Below are 16,776 nucleotides of genomic sequence, written 5' to 3' on the forward strand. Positions count from 1 at the left end.
GTTTGAAATGCAAAAAAAGAACAAAGCTAGGCATTTTGGACTGTATGCAGTAAGAACTATCCTACAATCAGTGAGATTCATTATTTAATTCCAGTTAGGAAAATGCAAACAAACCAAATCAAGGGATCATAGAAAACTCTCTTGTGGGAGGCCGGAGCAAGTAGGGCATTTATCTTGTACCCGGGCAACACAGACAGGTTCAATTCCCAGCATCCAGTATGGTCCTCTGGAAACACTGGTGGTAAAGAATGGGCACTAGTGGAGGGATGGGTACCTGATCATCGTATGACTGAAATGTAAGCACGAAAGTTTATAAGTTTGTAACTGTATCTCACAGTGATTCATTAAAAAAAAATTAAAATAAAAAATTAAAAAAACCAGAATACCAGTTATTAAAAAAAAAAGATTTAGAAGCACATCTGTGGAAAATGGAAAGAGAGGCTGACTGGATACAAGTCAAAGAATCATCAAGTCACACACTGGCTGCAAATTGTACTGAAAATCCACTGCAAAAGTTACTGAAGACTGTAAATTAACCAAAACAAAAACAGGAGCAGGACTTGAAATTACTGTCAAGAAAAGCACCTAGATAACAAGACCTCAATAAATGTTTGATGAATAAATGAACAAATAAAAAAATCAACATATGAATGAATAAAAAATAAGCATTCTATCAGAAGTTTGTTCATTATACAGTGCTAATCCTACATGCATACAGATATGTATATATACATATATATAGCATGTGTATGAAATGTTTAGTATGTAGATTACAATTATATTTGCAAGAAAATTCATCAACTCTGATGAGTATTTTCATTTCTCATCCTAAGAGAAATTAATTTTAGAAAAGGCTTTACTCTAATTACAAATGTTTTCTAAATCAATCTTAAAATTTATTCACTCAAATGCAGTTATGAAAGATATTATTCCCATATGAAAGAAATCTAAGTGCCCATCAATAAACAGAGCAAGAAAATGTGGTTTGGGCTGAAGAGATAGCACAGCGGGTGGGGTGTATGCCTTGCATGTGGCCAACTCAGGTTCAATCCACAGCATCCCATATGGTCTCCCAAGCACTGTCAGGAGTAATTCCTGAGTGTATACACCAGGAGTAAGCTCTGTGCATCGCTGGGTGTGACCCAAAAAAGAAAAAAAAAGGTGCATAAATATACAGAAAGATAAACAAGAGAATATTACAACATCATAAAAAGAACAGAATCTTGCCAGTTATCACAATGAGATGAACCTAGTGGGCTTCACGCTCAGTAAAATCAGAGAAAGACAAATACAACATGATCTCATCTATATTGTGGTATCTAAAACTAAAATTAATTAAGAACCAAGCTCATAGATACAAAGAATAGACTTGGAGGGTGGGGATTGCAGGTAGCCTCAAAATGGGCTAAAAGGATCAATAAGTACAAACTTCAATTTATAAAACAAATTAATCATGAGGAGGTAATGTAAAGCACTGTGACTATAATGAATAATACTACAGTACTTATATATTTTTACATTTTGTTTCAGGTCTGTGCTCAGGGGCTACTCCCAGCTCTGTGCTTGAGAATTAATCCCGGTGCTGCACCCCAAGGCTACTCCTGGCATTGCTCAGGGGACCACGAGGTACCTGGAATCAAACCCAGGACTTCCACATGCAATTCCACTTCCGCTTCCACTTCCACTAAACCCTTTGAGTTCTCTCTACTTTCATAATGCTTATTTGAAAGTTGAAAAGAATAGATTTTAAAATTTTTCAGAACAAAAGAAAAAATATTGTATAAAAAAACAAAAAAAATGTACATATAGTAAGGGATATTAACTATACATACAGTTTTTAAAATATGTACAAATCATTATGCTGAACATTAAAGGCAAAATATAATAATATGATAATAATTTTTTGATTGGGCCTCTAAATATCTTGCCCTAGTTTCCCCTCTGGTTTTAAAATAACTATACTTTGGAGTGATAGCACAGTGAGTAGGGCGTTTGCCTTGCAAGCAGTCACCATGGCCGACCTGAGTTCGATTCCTCTGCCCCTCTCGAAGAGCCTGGCAAGCTACAGAGAGTATCTCGCCCGCATGGCAAAGCCTGGCAAGCTACCTGTGATGTATTTGATATGCCAAACACAGTAACAATTGTCACAATGGAGGCATTACTGGGTCCACTCAAGCAAATTGATGAACAACGGTAGGACAGTGACAGTGACAGTGATACTTTGAGGCCAGGGAGGGAAATCAATAGACCAGAGCACTGGCCTTGCATGCTTCGGGCCCTCAGTTCAAACCCCGCTAGTGTATGGTCTCCTCAGCACATTAGGTATGACCCTCGTGGCCCCGAGCACAGCTGGGCCAAAACAGCACATCAAAGCTTCAAGTCTGCACAAACAAGCCAAGTAGCATGGAGTACTAACTGGAAGAATCCATAAGTAAATCAATTTATTTAAAATTAAAACATTAAAAAATTAAAATTAAAACTCATAAGTGAGTGAAAGGCTTGGAACGCCTTCAAGAGCATCAAAGAAACAGCTAAGAGGACAAAGAACTTCCGGCTCTGGGCACATCTCTTTAATTCCACTGTTCTTCCTGCATTAACATAAGCCTCAGAGACCTGGGCCCTACGAAAACCGGATGAGAACACTACTTGGGTCTCCCAAAGAGGGATTGAAAGAGCTATGCTTCGAGTATCACGTTTCACTCAAATGAGAGAAAGAATCCGGAGTTTCGACCTCCATCAACGATCAAGAATCAGGGACGCTGTCTTGTTTGCCAAGGCATCAAAAATCAGATGGGCTGGTCACGTAATGAGATTCAGAGACGATCGCTGGACTAGAGCCATTACCGACTGGATTCTACGGGATGTCAAAAAACCACGTGGCCGCCCACCTACCAGATGGTCAGACTTCTTCATCAAGACCATGAACGATCAGTTTGAGGCTCTTCGTGTTCCTAGAACGAACAGACGCCATTGGGCTACACTAGCACGCGACAGGGACAAATGGAGATGATACTAGCGCCCGCTCGAGCAAATCGACGATTAACGGGAAGTCAAGTGATCAAGTGATCAAAATAATCACTTAATTTTTTGAATAGATACCAAACAGAGTTGCTGAGCACTTGTCACTGCAGGGCAGGCTGGACAAATAGCATGTGATTTACTTTTTGAGCCATGGCTCCCCCTAAAATAAGTATACTTTAAACACTGGCCATACCCTCACTCCAAAACAGCCATAATATGGTGTAATCCCTTTACCATTAAAGAAAAGATTATGGGACCCATATGAACTAGGATGGTAAATCAGAATTTCCCATATGCAACTATGAGATAAATGGTTTAACCATATTTAATCCAAGTCCATATCATAATTAATATTACAACTAATATTTCAGATTACAGTGATATCACAGTGAGTAGGGCATTTGCCTTGCATATGGCCAACCTGGTTTCGATTCCTCCATCCCTCTTGGAGAGCCCAGCAAGCTACCAAGAGTATCCTGCCTTCACGGCAGAGCCTGGCAAATTACCTGTCACATATTGGATATGACAAAAATAGTAACAAGTCTCACAGTGGAGATGCTACTGGTGCCCACTCAAGCAAATCTATGAACAACAGGAGGACAGTGCTACAGTGCTGTAAATAATGCACTTGGGGTTGGAGTATAGGACATCTCCTATCAGCTGTTACTATTTGCAGACACTGTGCTAAGTGTTTTAAATGCATTATCAACTTAAGTATTCACAACCTGCAGAGGTAGGTACAGGCAAATGTTATACATTTGCAAAAGGAAAACTAGAATTAAGTCCAGCTCTGTCACTGTTACTGTCACTGTCCTCCCATTGTTCATTGATTTGTTCAAGTGGGCACCAGTAACAACTCCATTGTGAGACTCGGTGTTACTGTTTTTGGGATCTCAAATACGCCATGGGTAGCTTGCCAGGCTCTGCTGTGCGGGTGAAATACTCTTGGTAGCTTGCCGGGCTCTCCGAGAGGGGCACAGGAATCAAACCCAGGTTGTCCACATGCAAGGCAAACGTCCTACCTGTTATACTATCGCTCCAGCCCAAGTCCAGCACTAACACCAAAAAAGTTGGATCAGAAGTTCCCAACTGATTTGGCTCACAGTCCCTTTTCAGGAAAAAGAAAACAACAAAAACAACAACAACAACAACAACAGCTACTCAGCAACCCCCTGAAAATCCACCTTCTTTAAATCAGGGAAAAAAAAAAAAAACGCCCAGTCAAGCCCCCCAGTTGCACCAAAGACTACTGCTACCCACCTCAATCATTCCAGAACCCCCTCTGCCCAACAGGGAGTGGGTGGTAGATTGGACCTTGGAAAACACCAAACTAGACTGTGACCTACAACACATGTAACTATTCATGAAGATCTGTGTTAAAATGGTGGTACAGAGTATGTTGTTCCAAGACTGTTGAACTTTTCAAAAACCAAAATCTTAATCTTGAACTAAAGCATTCTGCTTTTTCCTCCTAACATGACCGCAGAAGTTCAAAGGCTTAAGATGACTCTAATTATCTTTAAAGATTCAATTCTAGAATATGTGAAAAAGGCAACACTCCGCAAAGAGCAAGTGTAGAGATGGAATGTGGTCATGAGAAAAAATAAATATTTTGAGATAAGATAAACGTCAATAAAAAAAAACCACAAACTCTTTGAAGATAACAGCTTTCTTTTCTTTTATGTATAATTAAAAGTTTAGTTAGTGATTCAGACTAGCAATGCAAAATGAGTATAAACTCCTAAGAATTTTGCACAACAGGGAAACTGGTGACACTGATGGATGGAAGTAAACACTGGTGAAGGAATTGGTGTGGAACACTGTATATCTGAAACCCAACCATGAACAACTTGGTGTTGTTTTAACTTCATGATGACTAAGTTGAGTGAGAGAGAGAGAGAGAGAGAGAGAGAGTCTTGCTAAAATAGAACTATAGAGATAGTACAGTTGAGAGGGTTCTTGCCTTGCACAAGGCTGACCCAGGTTCAATCAAGTTCCATATTGCTCCCAGAGCACTGCAAGGAATGATCCTGGAAGTCAGATCCAGGAGTAACAGGAATTAAGACCTAACTACTGCCAGATGTAACCCAAAACCAATGAAAAAAATTTTGATTAAAATGCCTAAAACTTTGGTTTTAAAATACTGCTTACAAAAATACTTTATTCAGTTACCAATACTAAAAAGTGATATAGAAGTTACTGTTAGGTAGTGTACTGAATACTTCCCATACAGTAAAAAATTTAGGTTTTTACTCTTACGCTTATTTGAGGAGGTGGGGTGGGGAGTAAAGCACAAGTCAGAATGGAGCAAACTGAACAAACACTCAGAATTTGCCAATATATATTTCATCGTATATGTATTTTATATTTTGTTTGTGTGTGTATATTCCTGAGCTAACCCTTCGCATAACAGGTTTTACTGTCATTACCAACATTTACCATCAGCACACAATGTACCAGCATGGAGAATGAAAGAAAGAAACAAGACCAAAATGATTACATCCCAAAAGATTCACAGACTAAATCATAATAAAGACTATACTCTTTATTGGGTAAAGAGTATAAAATGAAAAGAGCATAAGTAGAATCAAGTAGTATCTCACTTGATCACTTGATCACTTGACTTCCCATTAATCATCAATTTGCTCGAACGGACACCAGTAATATCTCCATTCCTCCCTGTTGTGTGCTAGTATAGCCCAATGGCGTCTGTTCATTCTAGGAACACGAAGAGCCTCAAACCAACCATTCAGGGTCTTGATAAAGAGATCTGACCATCTTGTAGGTGGGAGGTCACATGGTCTTGACGTCTGGTGGAATCCAGTTGGTAACAGCTCTAGTCTAGCGGTCATCTCCAAATTTCATTTCATGTCCAGCCCATCTGATTTTCGACCCCTTGGCAAACAAGACAGTGTCCCTGATTCTTGACCATCGATGGAAGTCGGAACTCCAGATTCTTTCTCTCATTTGAGTGAAGCGTGATATGCCAAGCAAAGCTCTTTTGATTCCTCTTTGGGAGACTCGAATAGAGTTCTCATCCTGTTTTCGTAGGGCCCAGGTCTCTGAGGCATATATTAATGCAGGAAGAACAGTAGAATCGAAGAGCTGTGCCCGGAGCTGGAGGTTCTTTGTCCTCTTAGCTATTTCTTCAACGTTCTTGAAGGCGTTCTAAGCTGCTCTCTTCCTACTTCACAACTCGGGTGCCAGGTCATTCGTCATGTTGACTTCTCGACCTACGTATACATAACTGTTGCATTCAGAGATGGTCGTTCCATTGAGAGTGAATGGAATGTCAGGAACGAGACTGTTTCTCATAAACATTGTCTTCGTGAGATTCAGCTGGAATCCGACCTTTCCACACTCACAGTCGAAGTCGGCCAGCATTTGTGCTGCTTGGCTAATGTTTGGATCTATCACATCTTCCAGAAGGGCAATGGAGAAGATTATCCATAACTTCTACTCAGATCTCTTTGATAGCCACATCCACCTGCCCACATACCAAATTCCACAGGATGGATATGTCGTTCCCAATGACAGATTTCCCTTCTGAAATCCGACATGCCATAGGTAAAGAAACGAACAGCACCTGGCCCAGACAAGGTCAGACCTGAACGCCTGAAGAACCTGCCGTCAGTACTCATCAATACACTGGCTCAGCTCTTCACATGCTACCTGTCTCAAAGCAAGTTTCTGTCCCAATGGAAAATCAGCAGGACTGTACTACTGTACAAGAAGGGAGACATCCACAACACTGGCAACTATCGCCTGATCTGCCTATTGTGTCATCTACAAGCTATTCACTTGAGTCATCCTGAATAGGACTGGCAGAACACTAGATGAAGGACAACCATGTGAGCAAGCCGGGTTCCACAAAGGATTCAGCACCACTGACCATATCCACACAATAACCAAGCTCATTGAGGTTTCTCGGGAGTTCAAGATGCCGCTCGGTCTAACGTTCATTGATTTAAAGAAGGCCTTTGATTCTGTTGAGATGGAAGCGGTCATTGAAGCCCTAGCCAATCAGGGTATTCAAACTCAATACATCAGGATCCTCCGTGAGCTGTATTACAGATTCACTACCAGGATCTCACCATTCTACAAAGAAGTAATCATTGATGTCAAGAGAGGGGTCCGGCAGGGTGATACCATTTCACCGAAACTCTTCAGTGCACCCTCGAGAATGTCAAGTGATGACTGAAATGGGAAGGAATGGGAGTGAAGATAGATGGTCAGCAACTACACCACCTCCGCTTTGCTGATGACATCGTTCTAATAACACCAAACATTAGCCAAGTAGTATCTCATCTGTTAAGAAGTTTAAAAAAAAAAAGTGGGTAGGCAACTAAGTTACAGGAACAGAGACAGACCTCTCATGCCACAACAATAAAAAACAAAAGAAAATGAAACTTTGCACTTACATACTGGGAAAATCTGTCTATGCACCCCATTTATCCATACAGAAAATACTGAATATACATTTCCTAAGTTACAGAGCATTGTGCTAGCTGCTAAGGGTCTCCAAGGATGAAAATATATTTCTTCATCATAAGCACCTAAACTTGGAGTAGCAGCAAGCAGGTTGAAAGCATAAGTCATAAGGCAGACACAAAACTTTGCCCTACCACTTACTTTATTTGACTTTGAGTTAAGTTTCCAGACTTCTGAGACTTCTGACTCCTCATCTACATTGGGGGCCATTAAAGTATCTATTCCCATATTATTGTTATGAAGAGTAAATGTGTTAAAAACCATTTCAGACACTGGTGAAAGAATTGGTGTTGGAACACTGTACATCTAAAAATCATAAATAACTTTATAATTCATGGTGATTCAGTTTTTTTAAAAAAATACTTTAAAAAGAACCATGTCATGAAAAGAGCTTAACATAAAATAAATACTCAATAAAAATTAATTATATTAGTTACTGACAAAATGATTACACACTTGCAGTAATAATACAAGTGAATAGTACCATTGAATTTTACAAGATAGAAAAATGAGCCTCACAGGAGGAATTCGGAGAATACTTCATAGAACTGACCTGAGGGCTGGGGGGGTTCACACAGTATAAATTAGAATACATGTGCAAGTGCACTAGAAAAGGATCCTAAAAGGGTATCTGTCAACTCCTCTGACAAGCACCTTAAGCAAAGAGAACCAGCATCTCCATCAATGGCAGCCTGGAAGACAAGACATAGAAAGCTGAAGAAAGGTGAAAAACACACTCCAATAAGAAGAGTGCCAGAGAGAAGGTTCAATGGGCTGACTACATGCTTTGTCTGCAGGAGGCCCAGGTTTGATCCCTGGAACTGCATGTCCCCTGAGTATCACAAGGAGCAACTCCCAAGCAAGCCCCTTGAGCACCACCTCACCCCCAAATAAAGAAATGTAAAAGAAATGCTGCAGTTATTAAGAATATAACCAGCTCAAAATGGCAGCTACAAGTAAAGTAACCCAGGTTCAAGCACTGGAACCATTTTAGGAAAGGAGCTAAAAATAAAACTAGAATGGTAAGGGGGAGCCGAATTCAAGGAGGACTTTGAATACCAGCAAAAGCATTCATCTGTGATTCTGAGCAAGGACATAATTCCAACAGTTCCTTACTTCAATAAAATTCATCTGGCATTATGTACTGAGTGGATGTGTGCATGGATTGTTAAAAGGTCACTTCTGTGGTCTGCTGATCTGATCTGTGAGTTCCTCAGAGGCAGGAACTGTATCTCATTCATTTCTTTGTCCTCCCTACAAACATTAAGTGCTTGGGATGGAGTAGGCTATCAATAACTGATTTTTGTTGTTATTGTTCTGGGTGTTTTTTTTTTTGAGGGGGGGTTCGTTTCTGATTTGGGGGCCACACCTGGCTGCGCACAGGGATAAACCTGGCCTTGCACTCAGGAATCACTTCTGGTAGTGCTAGGGGCACCATATGGGATGCCAGGGATTGAAGTTGATCGGTCGTGTGCAAGGCAAGCCAACCCACTATATTTCCAGTCTTCTCATTAACTCTTGAAGCCTCAATAAACAAATGATCCAAAAAGTAACAAGACCATCCTTAATTAGACAGGGAATAGTGGAACTAGGAAGATATATATTGGAAAAATTTTTCAGAAATAGAAATGAGGATATTTTCCAGTAGATAAAATGTAGCAAGAAGGCAGAATCAATAAGCTGTAGAAGTGATAAATACTTTATGTACCACATTGCAGGTTTCTATGAGAATCAAATATAATTATGTTCATGAAACTGATTTTCTCTAGAATAAGAAGTTACCTGGGATCAGAGCAACAGTACAGAGCATAAGGCACTTGTTTTGCATGTGGGCCAACTAGGTTCGATCCCCAGCATGGCATATGGTCCCACAACCCCACTAGGATGACCCTTGAGTGCAGAACCAGGAGTAAGCCCTTAGTAACCCCTTAGCACCACTGAGTGTGGGCAAGAAGAAAGTTATGTTAGACACACAACTATATTTGACTTTGGATATAGCAGGTCATTTTATGACATTCATCTTCCTTTTTTTTCCTAACAGATTGTAAAAGCTTTAAAGGACACATGTCTAGTCTTGTTAGGAAATACATGAAAGGCTTCGTAGTATTGTCATAATTAGCAATTTCTCACTCAGAGGAAAATATTACTGAGCCTATTTTAGCTATATATGAACAAAATAAATGTAAACATATATGGAAGAAATATATACACACTTATTTAGCAATGAGTATGAAATATTTGTTGAAATGAACCAACTTAAAAACTCACAGTCGCAGCGGGCCTGAACGATAGCACAGCGGGTAGGGCGTTTGCCTGGCACGCGGCTGACCCGGGTTTGATCCCCGGCATCCCATATGGTCCCCCAAGCACCGCCAGGAGAAACCACTGAGCATTGCTGGGTGTGACCCAAAAAAGAAAAAAATAAAGCTCACAGTCTCAGATAGGAGAGATAGTGCATAGGTAGGGCGATTGCCTTTCATGCAGCTGACCAAGGTTTGATTCCTGACATCCCCCATAAGGTTTCCAGAGCCCTATGCAGAATAATCTCTCAGTGCAGAATCAGAAGGACATCCTGCGCACCCTGGATATTGCCCAAATACCAAATAAAAAAAAAAAAAAAAACAACAAAACAAAACAATAAAAAATAAATCTCAGAGAACTTACCTACATTTTCCAGGAATCTTTATGCTTTCCCTCCCAGTATTGATATTTTTCTCCACTGTGATTAAATGTATATTGTAGGAGAATGAGATTTGTGATAAGGGCAATTAAAGAATCCAGAAAAGTGAAAAGTCAAAAAATATAATTATAATATGTGTATGATCAGTAGTGTGTCAGTTTATGCTTAAAAATTGGCTGGAGTAGAGTGAGAAACCTGAGTTTCAATATTCAACAATTCCCCTAAGGTTTTTTTTTTTTTTTTTTTTTTTTTTTTTGCGTCACACCTGGCGATGCACAGAGGTTACTCCTGGCTCTTTACTCAAGAATTACTCCTGGCAGGATTACTCCATAACTTAGAGGCCAGCCGGGTATCCTAGAGGAAAGGGCTATTCAGATAGAGAAGGGAGCACCAAATAAAGGATGTTTGGAGGATCCTCCCAGGAGGGGAGATGCATGTCGAAAGTAGACTATGGACTGAACATGTTTGCCACTCAATGCCTCTTTTGCAGACCACAACACCCAAAAGGAGAGAGAGAACACAGGGGATTGCCCTGCCACAGAGACGGGGGGATGGGGGGATGGGGGTGGGAGGGATATTATCCATGGTGGTGGAAAATGGGCACTGGTGGAGGGATGGGTATCTGATCATTGTATAATTGAAACCAAAGCACAAAAAATTGTAAATCTACAACTTTAAAAAAAATAAAATAAAATAAAGGGAAAAAAAAAAAAGAATTACTCCTGGCGGTGCTCTGGGGACCATATGGGATGCTGGGAATCGAACCCAGGTCAGCCACGTGCAAGGCAAATGCCCTACGCGCTGTGCTATGGCTCCAGCCCCTCCCCTCCCCTAGTTTCAATGCTCCTATTATCACCTATTTCAAACTAACAACATGATACCAACTGCTCTAAAAAATTCCTGAAAATCTAAAAATCAACTCCCACAAGTTAGTATGACACAGCTCTAATACGTCACTGGATACAATATTTAAATGAATGGCACATATGATTCCCAAATTCTGCCTTGCCATATATTTCCACGGGAAGGTAGGAAAGACAAGGGAAAGGCAGGGAAAATCCGTACTCTATTCCTATCAGGCCTTTACCTCAAGCCACAAAGTAGTCTTCTTTTGAGCTTGGTTTATAACCTGCCCAAGAAATTCCTTTTTCCTAGGCCAATGTGATAGTCAAATTTTTTCACCACATAAAACAATGTTCAAGTACATATCCTCAATATATATCATAAAAGGTAAAAGGTAAAGGCCCTCCCGTTGATCGTCGATTTGCTCGAGCGGGCCCAGTAACGTCTCCATTGGAGACTTTGTTGTTACTGTGTCTGGCATATCAAATACTCTCGGTAGCTTGCCGGGCTCTCCGAGAGGGGCGGAGGAATCGAACTCGGGTCGGCCATGTTGGCCGCTTGTGAGGCGAACGCCCTACCCGCTACTTATCTAAAAAGTCCATTAGCTCTACTATAGTAATTGCATAAATTATAAAATACACATACTCAAAAAAAACACAAAGGCTAAATAACAACAAATAAAATTACTTACACAGTGTGCAACAGTGTAAGACATCTTCCAAAACACAGAGCAAAAGACAAAGAGATGAAGACTATGAGAGAAAATTTATAAGCATAAAGGATCGATATCTACCTAATCAGGTTTCTGATATAAGAACAACCACATAACCAAAAAAGTAATCAATAAAGAAATTTTTCCTAGGTTTAAAAAAAAAGACTCAATTCTTGATATCGCTTGGCCAATTGTCAAATAGGAAAAATATAAAATCAACAACTAGATACGTATTTATGACACTTTTAACCTCAAAACACATAAAGAAAAAACCTAAAAGCGTTTAGGTGGGGAAACAAAAGCAGACTACTACAAAGGAAAATAAAACAGATTAGCATCAGACATTTCATTAGCTTGCTAAAAGGAAGTCTTATTTTCAACTTTCAAAAAGGAAATTACTTTGCATTCAGATTTCTAGTCAAACTTATCAACAATGAAAAAAAATTAAAACATCTTTGGGAATTCCAAGAATGAAAAAGATAACTTCTTGTATATGTCTTTCAACTTCCACTGGAAAAAATTATCACGGAAATCCAAGATGAATTTAAATGAGTAAAAATTAAGCTCTTGGCGGGATCACAAAATTTTTGGAGGTTCAAGAGAAGAATCCACTTCCTGTCTTTCTAGTTTCTAAAAGCTTCCTGAATTTCTTGTTTTATTTTGTGTGGGGGCCACACCCACCTGTATTCAGGAGTTACTTCTGGCTTTGTGTTCAGGGATCATTCCTGGTAGGCTCAGGGGACCATTTGGAGCTTTGGAGATAGAACCCAGGTCAGTTGTATGCAAGGTAAGCACCTTGACTGCTGTACTACCTCTCTGATCCTGGCTTCCTGAATTTCCCTTTTTTTTTTCCCTTTGATTTTTGGGCGACAACCAGCCAGAGCTCAGGGCTACCTTCTGGCTCTGTGCTCAGGGGCCCATACAGAAAAACTGGGATTCAAAACTGAGTGGGACTCAAGCAAGGCTATCCGCTGTACTATCTCTTCGGTTCTCCCTGAATTTCTTAACCAGTATTCCCTTCCCATCACTATCATTACTATAAAATGGTTATTGTAATATTAATAAATTAATGGTTACCATAGTAATCAACATTCATGGCAGCATTTTTTGTTTCTTAGACAAATTCAGGGTGGAGCGATAGCACAGCGGGTAAGGCATTTGCCTTGCATGCGGCCAACCCAGGGACCTGGGTTCGATTCCTCCACCTGTCTCAGAGAGCCTGGCAAGCTACCGAGAATATCTTGCCCACATGGCAAAGCCTGGCAAGCTACCCATTCCGTATTCGATATGCCAAAACCAGTAACAAGTCTCACAATGGAGACCTTACTGGTGCCCGCTCGAGCAAATCGATGAACAACAGGAGGACAGTGTTGCAGTGCTGCAGACAAATTCAATTGTCCAATGCTCAATTGTCCAGTTGTTTAATTGTCCAACTATAGTTTCTGGCACAGTAAATAAAAAACATAAATATGCTTTTTATCATTATCTTAAGTAACATCTTAATAAATTAATATTTCTATAAAAAATACTTACCAAATCATTCGCTGCAAGTGCAAGTGCAAGGTTTACTATAAGAAATAAAAAAAGGTAATTAAAGTCAGTAACTTTACTTATACTAAAATTCATTTTGTTTTTTAATATTTTATACTGTCATTACAAAAGCACAGAAAATTGTAACATATAGCCCTTGCTTATTAAAAGAATAAAGCAACAAAAAGGGAGATTAACACCCAGGAATGACTGAGATTAGTACCAGGAATTTTGCTCCATGAATGGAAGGCCAGCCACACGTTCTAGGTGAAAAGAAGCTCAGATAGAGAAGAGAGCACCAAATGAAGGGTGTTGTGAGGACCCTCCCAGGGTGGGAGAAGCATGCTAAAAGTAGTCTATAGACCAAACATGATTGCCACTCAAAGCCTCTCTTGCAAAACACAGTACCCAAAAGAAGAGAGAACAAGGGGGAATACCCTGCCACAGAGGCAGGATGGGACGGGGGGGGGGATGGGGGGTGGGGGGGATGCTGGGACCTGTGGTGATGGATGACGGGAACTGGTGGAGGGATGGGCACTTGATCATTGTATAACTGAAACCCAAGCACAAAATTTGTAAGCCTATAACTGTACCTCATGGTGTTCCACTAATAAAAAAAGAAATAAATAAATAAATAAATAAATAAAAGAATGAGAAGAATATAGGAGGTACAAAATAATAACAAAATAATCCAATATAAGCAATAGATGTCAGCCCCAAAATTAATCTTTTAAAAAATTTAATTATACACTGGTGGTGGAATTGGTGTTGAAATATTACACACCTAAAGCTCAACTATCAATAACTTTGTACCTTGTAAATCACATTCATCTAATTTTTAAAAAATCCAGTTATAATCTGTTACAATTTTATTCAAAAAATCTACTTAAAAATAATATTTAATGTATATACATGTTTTGTATAAAAATTATCACTCTTTTAATAGATTAAAATGGTTATGATCCTATTGCATCTTAGAAATAAATACTGGAATGCTAACTTCAGGCATATACACTAAAAATAAATGCTTGTAAAGCAGGAATTCCAAATATCAAATTTACAAATGTTCACATATATGAAATTATGGACATGGAAAAAGGAGATAAACAGATGGAGACTAAGGTAGTAAAATACGTTCCCAAAAGAGTCTATGCAATAAATCTTAAAGACATAAAGGAAAAAAATAAATAAGCCCAAATCCATTCTTAGCTCAGCAATAGAGACACACTACATCAAAATAAAAGGTGTAAGAGTAACATGTTCCCAAGACTGAGGAACAACTCTCATACTGTGGATCATATTTTGTTACAGAACAACATTGTAAACGATATCTAGGTTGTTTTCTTTAAAGTAGTAAAAATAAATTTAAAAAAACTTTCAGGTGGACCTGGCTCACTTCTCAGAACCATAACTTCCCTCTGGAATCTTTCTGCCTCTGGGGAAAAAAGAATGGAGAGTGTCATGGCCATATCCATCAGTGTTCAGGAACTACTATGCTACTCCTGGCTCTGTGCACAGGGGTTGGTCTCTTCTGGTGGTGATAAGGGAACTATATGGTGTTGGGAACTGTACTGGGATCAATACCTGTTTATTACCTCTCTGGCCCTGATAAAAATCTTGAGTACTAGTGACACAGAATTAATAGATGTGTTAAGGTTAGCCTTGCATGGGGCTAACCAGGTTCAATCCCAATACCACATATGATCCCCCAAGCTCTGCCAAGAGTGATGCCTGAACATAGAGTCAGGAGTTAAGTCCTGACTCTACTGAGACTCTACTAGTGCACCCAAAATTACTTTTTAATTTTTTTTTAATTTAACTTGACCAAGTTTATAGTCTCCTATATAAAATAAGGATCAAAGTCTCACACTGGAGACGTTACTGGGCCTGCTCGAGAAAATCAATTAACAACGGGAGGACAGTGACAGTGACAATTCCTACTTTATAACTGCTATCACAATTGTATGCTTTTGTATAGGACTTACCTAAGCATAGCAATTTGATAAATAAAATTTTGAGATTATAAAACAATTCTGGATTTCAGGTATAAACAATGCAACTTTTAGGCAGAAAGTTTTGAAGTAATTCATTTTAACTTTTAAGTAATTTATTTTAGACATTAAACTAAAGGAAACTTGGAAGTCTGATGGAAAAATCTGACCATCTTTTCCTCAAGGAGTGAAGGTGTCAAAGACCAGCCTATGTACCAACATTTATTTAACTCCAAAACCCAAGTTAATGGGTACATTAACCAGGTTCTGAGACAGAATTTAAGTAGTTATTAGAAACCTCATAAGCACTAACGTTTTAAAAATGAAACAACTATCTTAACACAACGCAACTGTCAGTTGTCTTACATTCATAATCAAGATCTGAATTAATATTCTTTAATACCTGCAGTAGTAGACTTTCCAACTCCACCCTTTCCAGAAGCCACAACTATAATTTGCTTAACGCCTTCTATTGGTTTCTGCTTTGGAAGTCCTCGGGACATGATTTGTGTTCTTCGTTTTAGGGTTTCACTCTCAGGACCAGATAACTTAAAAAAAAAAAAAAAAAAGTTTTAAAATAGCCACCTCAGAATCCATGCTGTACAGCAAAATTATTTTCGGGTTTGTACATTAAGAGTGGTTTATTTTCTAATCTAGTTATATTCACTAGGTAGGCACCCGCGTTAATTACCTACTGCTACTCATTACAATTGTTGAGACACTCCGTTGAAGTTGAAATTTACTCGCCAGGATAAAATGACTTTAAAAAAAAAAAAAGAGTGAGCTGCATGTTTACGGAATTTCATTTTCCTCGTGATTCCTTCCTTTGACCTATAATCTACATAAACCAGCACTGACAGAGCAAAACGTGCAAGTCCTACATCCGTGTTCTCATGTTCCAAGGACATCCATCGAGCTGGGGTCCCGGGGTCCGCCTAGTAGGTGGACACGAGAGGCTAATGCAAGTCCTAGGCCAAGGCCGGTCAATCACTGGCCGAGCACCCGCGGCCTCACCGCGACAGCATCAGTACCGCCCTCTTCCCCTGCCTAGCAGCACCACGGACCTGGCGCCGACAGACCAACACTCGGCTTCTCCCAAGAGCAGCAGCGGCCCGGCCACCACCCCGAAGCAACATACCACCCCAAAGCAACACATGCTTCCAAGACCCCATGGCGCAGAACGCGGCCCCGCGCTGGGTCCGGAAACCGAGTGGACGCGGGGTGATGACGTCATGTAGCAACACTTCGCGTTCTCTCCCTAGCAACTCACTGCTGCTGTGTTTCAGTGGCTTATCACTGAACCAGTCATTCCTGTGTGGTCAGGAATAAACATTTTGCAGCGTTTTACTAGATGTTTGGGTAGGAAATCCTTCCTAGCATCTTCTTTTCAGTGGTAAGAAAACTGAGATCTAGAAAATTTAGAAATTTGACCTGAACATGCTGAAACTTGTTAAGGACACCAGGTTTTCTCACTGTGCAGGCTACCATCACAAACACTACTGCTGATA

General features: G+C 39.8%; 1 protein-coding gene across 1 annotated transcript in view; it reads right to left on the bottom strand.

Annotated features, from left to right (window-relative positions):
- NUBPL (NUBP iron-sulfur cluster assembly factor, mitochondrial) overlaps nt 1–16,444 on the bottom strand; it is a 286,873-nt gene extending 270,429 nt beyond the window's left edge. The window contains exons 1-3 of the mRNA XM_056133666.1: nt 16,333–16,444; nt 15,672–15,816; nt 13,281–13,315 (exon numbers count right to left, since the gene is read on the bottom strand). Of these exons, the coding sequence (XP_055989641.1) occupies nt 13,281–13,315; nt 15,672–15,816; nt 16,333–16,440 (288 nt within the window). The 5' untranslated portion in view covers nt 16,441–16,444. The remainder of the gene's footprint in view (nt 1–13,280; nt 13,316–15,671; nt 15,817–16,332) is intronic.
- Nucleotides 16,445–16,776: the final 332 nt, after the last annotated feature.

Source organism: Sorex fumeus, unplaced genomic scaffold, assembly GCF_029834395.1.
Source record: "Sorex fumeus unplaced genomic scaffold, SorFum_2.1 ptg000098l, whole genome shotgun sequence".
Classification (NCBI taxonomy): domain Eukaryota; kingdom Metazoa; phylum Chordata; class Mammalia; order Eulipotyphla; family Soricidae; genus Sorex; species Sorex fumeus.